An 11,333-nucleotide genomic window follows, 5' to 3' on the forward strand; every position below is an offset into this window, starting at 1 on the left:
CTTTCTGAGTTTCCAGCTCACTGTTCTCCCTGCAGCTTGGTCCTGGCCGTTGGAAACCCTGCAACGCGAACAGCAGAAACCCTGACTCCTCTCACTGCAACGACTTGTTCTCACCTGGCTGAGTGCATCATCTAATCTTTGACATACCTCAAAATAAAATAACGTCAAGTAGCTCTCCCAAAGTATTGCTGTCAAGAGGATGGCTGCTGTATTGGTTTTACTTGGTGTCCATCATGATGACATATGGCCTGATGTGCACAAATGCGTATAAGATGTCAAAAAAACCACTTCTTTTTGGCTTGACGCAGGATTGCATGGATGTGCAGTTCTCCTGAAATACCGAAGATACTGCTGCGATGAGTTCAGCAGGGGCCTCGGAGAGGCGGCGGAACCTGGGATTTGCACCCGGTAGTCATATGTCATTTAACTAATGAGCCAATGAAGGGTTTAATAACTTCTCTGCTGAGAAAATGAAAGTTTTAAATAGTAAATCCATGCTGGGGCTGCTCAGACTTACACCTGATAGGTATTGGCGTCTTCTGCCTCTTGCGGCCCCAGTTCCAAGGTTTCCTCTTTTTCACTTGTGAGACTCCCGCTGGGTTGGAGAACGTTAGAAAGCAATGCGATTTTAATTTAATGAGCTACTCGTTTGCACGGAATAGTTTACTTAGCGTGTCAACCTTCTACGTCCAGAATTCTCTTTGAGAGACCTGCTTGGTGGTCTTCACGTCCTTTTGGGGGAAGAGGGCTCAAGTGTTTCACTAATTACGTATTACAGGCATTACCTTGGAAAACCGCTGTGAAACGTTTGCTGAAGAGCTTGAAATACTCAGCTATGCGCGAGGAAGATTTTCTCAGCTTCGTTTTAGTTACGAGCGTTAGGATTTGCCTGTTGCTTCTGCGAGCTAAAGGGCCAAAAGATGCACAAACTGAACTTACTAATCACCGTTACGGTTTCTCATTAACAATATCCAGGAGGGAACATCTGTCTTTGTGCAGAAAAGTGGGTCTTTAAGTCCAATTACTACAATTAATGAGTTACATATGAGAAACAGGATTTTTACCACAGGATTTAGAAGATGACAATAGCAACACGCTCTGCATTTCGCACGAGCTCCTCACCACCACATCAAATATTTACTTCTCCACCAGCCCACGAAAATCAAACAAGTCGCGATGCAAAGTCACTGGTATAAAAAAAAGCCTATTTGGGTCCATTACCTAACCAATAAACAGCCTGGATGCGATTTTCTGCGGCGGCTGTATCTTATTATTTATTCTTCACGTCGCGGTGATATCCCAGGGCGCAATCCAGATTCCCTGGAACAGGAATGGGATAAATCTCTCTCTAGCAGGATACGCGGGCGCTACCGTTGAGAAGCTAAAATCCATGCACCGGGCAGCTTAGAGTTAATTTACCTGTGATGCCGCCCATTCTTCACTTTATTTTTTTTTTTTTTAGATTCGGGCTCTTGCGTTTCTGGGTGCGTAAGTACTGGGTGCACCTTTTGGGTATCGGTGTGTGCGTATTTCCCCCCCCCGACGCAAGTTTCTTTGGAAATAAGCTGCTTCTTTTTTTTTTTTTAAATGAAGAAATGGAAGTGAAAAACATTTCCTTTTTTAAAAAAAACCCAATTTGAATGTGCAGCGCTTAGAAGATCGAATCTTTGGGGAGAGCTGTATCTTCTCCTCTTCCTCTGAGATACAGGGAAGTCTGAAGGCCCAGTTATTAAAGAAGTCTTTTAGCTATTAAACTGGAGCTGGAAGAGCGAGTGTATCTTTATGGCGATCTCTTTGAGCTTGTATTGAGCTTTCACACTTTCATAGCTTCAGCTAAATGGGAGTTATCTGCGATGCTCAGCCTTACAGAAGGGTGTTGGTGAGTCTCTCCCGCTCTGACCCACCCCCCCCCATCTTACCGCCTTTACTGGAACTTCTTTTTAATGAACAGGCTGTTGGCAACTGGATTTCGGGAGGGATTTTGTTCTCTCTTCTGCTCCGTTGTGTTTTCCCTGCCTTAAACTAATTAAAAATGTAAACACAATTCTTTGGAAATACAGGAAAATTAATCTGCAGCTCTTGTCTCCCGGCTGGGAGAATACCGAGAGCTGTCACGACTGCAGTGATTTGATGGGATTTGGGGAGCTGCAGCAGCTGCCTGCCTTCCTACGCTGGAGTTAGTCTCCAGGCATCGGTGCTCCGGGCTCGGGAGCATTGCTTTCATGATACGTTACTGATCCGTAAGAGATCTGGGAATACGGTGATGAAGAAAACAAATGGGCGGTTAAACTGAAGATTCATGAAAAGACGGTTTGGTTTCGCATGGAAGCTGGGTGGGTTTGTGACCTGAGATGTGGATTTGGGAAGGAGCCTATGTGCGTCCCATCTGGACGGAGACATCTCCCACACTTCTGGTCCCCACGTCTCACCTCCAGAGCCGCGGGTGTCCTCGTACCAACCTGTCCTGTGGCTTGTCCTTGGGACACCCCTTCCACTCTGCACATTTTATGGCTGGAGTGTCTCAAGACTTATTTTTCTGGGTCCAATTCTGATGCGATGCCAACGGCCTACTTGACTTACTGATGCCCTTTAATACCTCTAATAAGCGCGATCGGCTGCTAAAGCGAGGGCTGTTGCTATTGTCATTATCATGGTACACATTAGTAGAAAAAAGGCAGGGAACTTGCTGAAGGTCATAGTGGAGGAAATAGATAGAAAAAAAAGCTATTTATTTATGATTCGTCTTCTTGATTTCAACGGAAGTCCAATGAGCAGCATGAAAATTGTGCCCAAGTCTCATGGGAGATGAAATCCCGCCCTGCGAGACTCCAGAGTGATCCCCTGTGCCAGAGGGGACCTGCTGTTACCCGGTGGGGGGATCTGCCAGTCCCCGGTACGCGATGCCAGCAAGTATCAGCCTGGAGATTGCGTAAAGATAGGAGCGTGAAACTTGCCTTAGGGCACAAGTAGGCATCAGAGTGGTTTGATGGCAATAGAAAGGGGGAAGAATAAATTTTGGGGACCTAGGTGGCTGAAAGAAGTGCCAAAGACTCTCAGCAGGACGAGTTTGGCCTTTTGCGGGTCGTGGGGATGTTCAAGCCGTAGCTCCACAGGGAGCAGGATGATGCCGGCAGCAAGCGAGCTTGAAATTACCGTCCCCATTTTTGGCCTTGAATCTATGATGCATGAGATAGCCGATCTCCGTTTGGCTTTGTATGGCAACTTTAATTTTAAAACTATCCCCGTGTACTTAAAATCGATGTCTTGGGTGCCTCTATTTCAACCGACGGCCCTCGCGTCTCCAGCGGTGTCCTGCATAGAGCCAGGCACCTCGTGCTGAGTGGAGGCAGATTGTCCAGGACAAAGATTTAATTCTTGGATGTTTTAAATCATTAAAAGAGACAAAGAATTTTTAATTTCCTCTAGAAGAGAGCTGAGACGTCTCAGTTGATGCATCTCTAAAGGGCAGCCCTTCAAACAGTGCTGCGGCTGACACCTCTTTCATAGAGCTGCTGAAAACGGGAAATCCCTTTCTGTCAAAAAAAGCCCCCAAAATTCTATTTTGATTTTTTTTTTTTTTTCCCTTCTCCCAAGCTGGGATAAAAAGTCCAAAATAATTTTTTTTTTTTCCTTTTTTTTTTTTGGACAAAGTTGAGATACAGTTTTTGGTTTAGCTTGTTCACTGACTCACCTGGAGGGCTGCCGTTGGCTTGAGGGACTTAGAAACAAAACCAGAGGCGAACCATGGAAATGAACTGCCGTTCCCCCAGCCTGACCACTGCCTTCTGCTCTTTGGTCTCATTTTCTCCTTCAAACACAAGATCAAACTGATAGTTCCCTGCCAGGCAGGGGCCACGGAGCCCAAGTTTTCATTATCTTCTTGGAGCACCAGGTTTGTAGGTACTTTTCCCAGGAAAATTTAAGTTGCCGTGTGAAAGCTTTTGTTTTTTGCAGAAGAGCATTCTGCATCAAAAAAAGTAATATGTCAACAGAAAATTGCCAGCCTGCTGCCACTGCGAGTCCTCTGTCGGGAGCGGAGGTCAGGAAATAGAATTGAAGAGTTTTTAGAAAGCGTTTGTGTTGGCTCTGATGCTCCTCCGGGAAGAAGTAGTGTCTGTCTAGGAAGGGGACCGTAGGTTTCCAGCCGAAAACACAAGCGGCGATGGTAAAACCAACCGCATTTTGCCTATAATCTCTACATTTCATACCTATAGGTTCTCACCGTGACTTTTATTTCTTCTTCCAGGGCCTAACCTCCCCAAGGCTCAGGTTAAAACAGCATCCCTCGGCTTGGCAGGGAAAGCCAGGTCGCCTCTGCTGCCCGTCTCGGTGCCCACGGCCCCGGAGGTCGCAGAAGAGGGTCACAAGCAGACGGAGGACTCGGCAAACGTAAGAACCCTCTTTCAGAACCAACCTTCTTGCAAGCCGCATCGCCATCGAGTTATATTCTCTAATCCCCAATCCGCACGTTAATTTTTAGATAACGGTCCGTGCCTCCTTACCTAAGGTGTTACGTCGTAGCCAATAGCTATTAGGAAGGCAATAAAAAGTTCTGGCAGCCGGCACAACTTTTCTGTTGACTTTAATGGACTTTGGCATGTGTTAAGCGTGGACTTTAAGCGAGTGCTTAAATTCTGTGTTCAGTATTATCCACGGGACAACTCGCACAGCCCCTCCTGAGCACCCTGAGATGTTGGGAGAAGAGAAAGCGGGGTAAGAAGTGCGATAAGGAAAGAAAATAATTTTGGCAGGAAAAATGAGTATATAGTAATACCCGATAATGGTGAGAAAAATACCATTGAAGAAGTAGATAAGTGAAACTGAAAAGATGGTGAAATTAGAATAATCTTTTCACTCCTATTAAGACTCTTGTAGAGAAAGGTCTCACGTGATCCAGAAGATGAAACTGGGCAAAAGAAAAGGAGTAAGGGGAAAAAAGGAATATATTAAATGCATTTTGTATATCACCTCTTTTCATCTACTGGCACAAGAGATTTTTTTTTTTGCTAGGTGCTGTTTTGTCCAACATCTTGGGAGTGAATCCTTTTGCATTTTCAACCTGGCTAAAGGGAAAGAAAAAAAGATTTGCTTTAGACGTGGGTATGGAGGGTTTGGGTCTGCTGGCTGACGGATGCAGGAGAACGGTGTTTGATTCCTGCTTGTCGCTATCAATGCCGGAAAAATATGCTTCTGCATAGAGTCGCAGAAGGATTCTTCTGTTTTGCTGGGAAAAGGGGACGCAGGACGATGTAAGAGACATGGAATCTCCTCCTGGAGAGGGAATGGGAAGGAAAATGCCCTCCGTGGCAAAATTGCTGGCGTAAGGAGTAATTTAACACGGGACGTTTGATAAGACAAAGTGCCATTTCAGCTCTCAGTACCCTTTTTTATCACAGCAGCATTATTTAGCTCCTAGGAGAGACACTGCTCAAGCCCCACTAAGAGTGAGGGCCGTTACCGGCAATAACGGTGCAGGCAACAAGCTCGTCGGGTGGTCAGAATTTGGGGAGAGAGGCTAACAGTTGGGGAATTACTTTTTTTTTTTAAGCTTGACTCTACAGGTGCTCTTTTAAGCCTCCTACTCCCTCCCACCTCGGGGACTTAGACAGCAGCGTCAGATCTTTTACTGGGTAAAACCCACATAAATAACGAATCTTTGAGCTCCCTCTCAGTGTCTGAAAGCAGAGGATCACTCCTGTTGCTCTTGCCTTGGTAATTTTTCAGGTCAGTTGTTCCCAAGAAGGGTAATTTTAGGTTTTGCTGCAGATTCTCAGTTGACCGTACCCCAAAGGATTACTTTCTTCCAGCCCATTTAGGCTGGAAACTGTTCCCAGTCCTCTGCTCTCACTAGAGGTGATGGTAGAAATTCCCAACCACTAGCAAGGGCTGAGTAGTTCAGCTAATTGCTGAACGAACTGTTGCAGCCTCAGTCTAGGAGAGGACATGTTTAGATGAGCCTTTGATGTCTCCGTTGGGTGCTAAAATATGGTTTCCTAGTCTAATGTTTAACGTTGCTCTAGCCCGCTCACCTCTGGTTTTCAGCTCGCGTGTTGAGCCCGGTAAGGCTTTGCCCATCCTTGAGCGTGTCATCCTTGAGGTGTCCCGGTGTCCCCAGGAGGTCCCTGCCGTGGGTCCATGTCCTGGGCTCTGGGGACGGGGAGGGGGTTCGGTTCTCATCCTGCTGCCCACTTAACCTGTGTGTGTTTGTTCACTCCCAGGTTTATGAGCAGGACGATCTGAGTGAACAGATGGCCAGTTTGGAGGGGCTAATGAAGCAACTCAACGCTATCACAGGCTCAGCCTTCTAATGGCTCTTGATGAAGCGATAATTATCCCGGAGCATTGCAGCATACCAGGATTTCACACATACCACCCACGTCTGCCGCTCCATAAAATCATCTTGTTCCCGGTACCACTCCTTCAGCGCAAGGAAGATTCCTGCAAAGTCCTAAAAGGAATGATAAAAAGAAGAAAAAGGAATGAATAATAATGGAAATGTTACAGAACTGTAGATCTGGCATCTAAAGTGACGGAAGCGTGGCAAGGCAAACGACATCATCACCGCGGGGTCGTAGCTGATGCCACCGGATTGCTCATTTTGATCTACTAGTCTTCGTAGAGCTCAAGTTGTCGGGACTAACTCATGTTTTACTCCGTAGAGGTTTGTAGCTCTTTGTATAGATCTAGTCTTACCTCATTCAAGTATGTTTTTAAACGTAGACCATGCCGCTAATGAGACAGTGTTGTAGGTCACTCGTTTGTTGGTTTGGTTTTTTTTTTTTAAATACGTAATTACTGAACTACGAAAACACCCATAGCAAATAATCACACCACCACACCAGAAATCTGGAAGTTTTCCCAACAGCACAAAATGAAAAGACAAATCACGAATTTCTTTTGTCGTCTCCGTCACTCATCTCGCACGAGCGGTGGGGATTAGCAAGTTGCTGTTAAATTCAGCCATTTTCGCAAGCGGTTGTAAATCCTCCCGTAGTTAATGTTTTATGTATGGCAAACAGAGAACCAGGAATGTTAAAAAAAAAGAAGGAAAAAAAAAAAGAAGAAAAGGAAAAAAAAAAAAAATCTGCATTGGTGGCCTGCTGCCAGCCAGCGTACACTTGCAACAAGAGGCCGTCATATGCAATCTTCGCTGACACGCAGTCATTACGGGCTTAAGCTTGGGATGAAACATGTCTGCGTATGGGTGGCCTTTGTGCCAGCCCGCCCCGGCACGACATTGGGAAGCGTTGCTGGGGCCGCCACGAGCCGGAGCAGAGCGAAAAACCGGAGCTGAAGTTGCCCCGAGCCTTTTCCATCCCCCCCCGCCCCGGCCCCGGCATCCCCTCAGGATGGCTCCGGTCCGAGGACCCCGTCCACCTGGGATGCCGACGGGCAGAGGATGAGGAGGGCGAAGGGGTGGAAGACGCTGGGTGCTTCCCACGGGGAAGAACCAGAGAGGCCGGTAAATAACTTTCATATTAATTAGGAAGGCTTTTCCGCAAGCGTGATATTGTTTCCTGGTTGAGATGGGCAGTAATCCGTGAGAACAGCAAGGGAATTGCGGAGAGCAGCAGGACACCGAGAACCGTCGTTAGGGATTCCCTCTCCTTGTCCTCGTCCTTTAGCTGCGCATTACGGTGTTTATTGACAACGATAACTGGCTGAATTGACTAAATTTTGTGGGCATACATTTTATGGCTAAATTTTCAGCTGCATTCAGCATTAATCCCTGTTTATGCAGCTGAATCACCAAAAGGGAACTGCTTTGCATATTTATCAGTTAGGAGGCTGCAAAACCCAATGAGAGAGTTTCAGATGAATTATTCCATTCAGCTCTGCCTTTGCTTTCAAGCTTGAGTGGGTCATAATTTTAAAAGAGCATGGAAAGGATAGGATCTTTACAACCTAATAGCTCCTTTTATTAGGTGGGTAATTATATGTGAATCTCCGAATAAAATATTTGGAGTAAAATGGCACTGCAACAGAAGTAATAATTCAGATTATTTTCTACGGCCCTGTGCTGGAAAGGAAATCAGATGTCAAGGAGGAATTCAAATGCTTCATTAGGAACTCTAGTGTGTTTGTGAAAATGCTCCTTTGAAAATGCCTTGTTATTCAATTTACTAAGATTTTAATTCTCGAGAGTGAGGAAATCTTGTTTGCATGGCAGGGGGAGCTTTCCAGTTCTGAAAGATTTGTAACCAAAAACCTCTCCTAAAAATAAAATGCACCAATCTTTCCCGACGAAGACCCGGCTCAGCTGTTAGACCCTCTAAAATCACTCCCTCCATTTTAAGTCGAAAAAAAGCTTAATGCAGCTTTTGAATAGCTCCCCGTCCGTAGTCGCAGAGATTGACGCCGTTGAAATAGGAACGTAAGGTCAAACCCGTCTCTCGCGTGTCGCTTATGAAATCTCTCTTACCCCGGGATTTGCAGCGGGATTTTCGCCCCCAGGACTTTCAAAGAGCAGCACTGCACCTTTTTAATCGCGGAATGCTAATCCAGGACCACGCGTCTTAACGATCCCAAATTGCCTAAAATCAAGTGAGCCGCAAAGAGGTTCGCGAGTGGGATTTGGTTTGGTTTGGACACAAACCGTCGGAGCGTCCAGGCGCTTCGGTATTGATCAACCTCTTCGCTTTGTTCGGGCATCTCGTCTTTCGACTTAACGCTAAAGTCGAAAGTCCGTGGATTGATCTGGCGCTCCCGGGAGCGCAGCTTTTCTTCTGCCGTTCGAAGCGTTCTCTATTTTCAGGCTCAGCCCGGTTAAATCGATTAACGCTTGCGGACCAAGGCCAAGGTCTCCACGCCGAAACAAGTCCTCGCCTACTTTGTCCGCGGGAAGGAACGACTCCATCGGCTCGGCCCAAGCGAGGCACAGCTGCTCCCCACCCCCTTTCTAAATAAATTAGGAAGAAATTTCTGCTTCCATGGAAGTTCAGCATTTGTCAGTAAAACTAAATTCTTGAGTTTTAGGGTTGGTTGGGGTTTTTTTTTTAAATTCTCCTTCAGCTGTACCCTTCACCTCCCCTGAGCTACGTGACACTAAAGTTGGGTGTCGTTGTCCTAAGGAGCCTTGGAGACGTTCCCAGCCTTCCTTTGAGGGTGATTTGAGCACAATACCTATATCAGTAGCAAGGATTTCTTTTAAAATTTCACCTTACCCCGTAACTTGCAAAACTCAAACGAGGGGTTTTTTAGCATAAATCTTCCACATCGGACTTTTTTTTCTGATGTTTTATTTATTTGAGCTTGGCTGAGAATTTTTTTTTTTTTGGATTTTTGACAAATTCCTCAACTGTCAGAACATTTACAACCCGGGACTATCTCGGCCACGGACAATCCCAGAAAAATGTAATGAGACATCTGTCAATGCAAGACGGGTTTGTGAAGCTCGATGTTCCCGTGGAAGATCATTAGCTAATCAATACAACAGGGCTGCCATAAACAGGTGGGGGGAAAAAAACCCCAGCAGCTGAAAAAAAGAGATATTTTTTCTTGCCCCCCCCCCCTTTTTTTTTTGCTCCCAGACCTAAAAATGGAACAATATCGATGGTTCAAAAGGTGGAGGGCTCCCTAGCTCAGCGTCTTGGTGAACTGCTTAGATGATCGCTTCTGGGGAAAGGATTCGGTCTCTTTGAGAAGCTATTTAGTTTTTGGAAGGGGGAAAGATAATCCGCTCCTTGTTCTTGCGTATGATCTTGATAACGTCGTGAGTTAGGGCTCCGCGTGGATGCTGCCAAAATTTTTGCCGTAGGGTTTGTGGTGTCACTGCTCAAGGAGCGAGGACCATCGTAGCCCGTAAAAACGATCCGGCCGTTTGCGCAACCTCGTGTTTGGGAACTGGTAATTCCCAACTAAGAGGCAACCAAAAAATTGGAGAAGCACGGAGACAGTCATGCAGCTCCGAGCAGGATTACCCGCTCCCGAGTTCTTTGCATCGAGCCTTTTCTTTTAGTAGCTTTGCCTTGAGGTTTTTCCCAGGAGCATCTTTTCACCAACCCCTCCGCAGAGCCAGCTCTTTTACAAACTGGCGTAGGTAGGACTGCCGCATGTCTGATTCCCTCCTTGACATTTTTAAAGCCTAGATGGTTTGGGGGTTTTTGGGTTTTTTTTCTTTAAAAAACATTTCTCCTGAGCTTCCGGGCGCATTTGCAGCACGCGCGCTCACTCGCTCTGACATCTTCCGCCGCAACACGCGGTGCAACCCAGAAAAAGAGCAGGCAAAACGACGGCGGGGCTCGTTCGCACGTGGAAGGACGGGAGCGAGTTTACAGTTAACGCCATCTCTGGGTCCTTCCAAGCCTTGGGAAGCGTCAGGTGTCTTCTTCTGCGGTCAGAGCTGATGGTGTAATTCCTGCTGTAGCTCACCGAGGGTCCTTTCCTCGTGCTCTCCTAGCTGGCACCTACCGCTCAATCCTGCGAATCCACACGCAGATCCTCACGCCCGCTGCCATGACCGGGCACGAGCCACCGTTAGCAATACCCACGGTAAAACCAGGCGCAACCGTTTGCGGGGTGAGCGCCGGCGGCGTTACCGAGGCGCTCGTTAAATCCCGACGCAGACGAAGGGAAGGGAAGCGCTCTGCGGGCAACGCCGGTGGGACGCAGAAGGAGGCGAATCTGCAACCCCCCCCGGCCTCCTTTCTGAGATGGATACCTGGAAGCTGGATGGAAGACGATGGATTTTTTTTTTTAAAAAAAAATCATGGCTTCGCAGGTGATCGGGGATTGTTTTTCCTGTCGGCTTTGTTTCCCCGCATTCCCTATTAGCTGCTCAGTGTCCCGTCTGGTGTCAAACTGGGTTCCCGGAGGCTCCATGACATTATATTTTTTTTAAATTTTTTTTTTTTTTGAAACATTCTTCAGCAAATGGCATTGAACGCATCCTCATTCTGGGCTTGGCTGGCTGGAGAACGCGAGCCAGCCCGCGCGGCGCCGGGCGGCACGAGCCAGCCGGCTTCGCTGTATGCTGTACGTGTATTTCCGAGCGCGAGGAAGCGACGTCGGTAGGAGAAGGAACGATGCTGGTTTTTATTCTTGTAAAATAGACCTGGCAATTCCTACGTTCGCGAATTGCCGCCACGTTCGGGATTGGGGCGGTTGGGGGGAGGGGGGGGAGGGTGTACTTTTTATAAGTAATATTTAATTTATTATTTAGAGTGTTTTCTTTTGGATAATTTATGATACAAGGAATACCTGGCTGGAAACCTAGAGCAGGCTGTTAAAGCTGCAGTGTGCCCATGTCCCCGCGTGCTGGGCTCTGGTCCTGGCGTTACGGACCCCGGGCGCGAGGATTCGGGAGGATCGGGCAGCGGGACCGCGTCACCGAG

The 11,333-nt window shown here is 47.0% G+C and overlaps 1 protein-coding gene across 1 annotated transcript in view; it reads left to right on the forward strand.

Moving 5' to 3' along the window:
- The window catches only part of DCC (DCC netrin 1 receptor), a 364,131-nt gene extending 353,214 nt beyond the window's left edge, over nucleotides 1-10,917 (forward strand). Inside the window, exons 27-28 of the mRNA XM_075740931.1 lie at nucleotides 4,247-4,389; nucleotides 6,219-10,917. Coding sequence (XP_075597046.1) covers nucleotides 4,247-4,389; nucleotides 6,219-6,308 — 233 coding nt within the window. The 3' untranslated portion in view covers nucleotides 6,309-10,917. The remainder of the gene's footprint in view (nucleotides 1-4,246; nucleotides 4,390-6,218) is intronic.
- The last annotated feature ends 416 nt before the right edge of the window (nucleotides 10,918-11,333 follow it).

The sequence above is a fragment of the Balearica regulorum genome, chromosome Z (genome assembly GCF_011004875.1).
Source record: "Balearica regulorum gibbericeps isolate bBalReg1 chromosome Z, bBalReg1.pri, whole genome shotgun sequence".
Classification (NCBI taxonomy): domain Eukaryota; kingdom Metazoa; phylum Chordata; class Aves; order Gruiformes; family Gruidae; genus Balearica; species Balearica regulorum.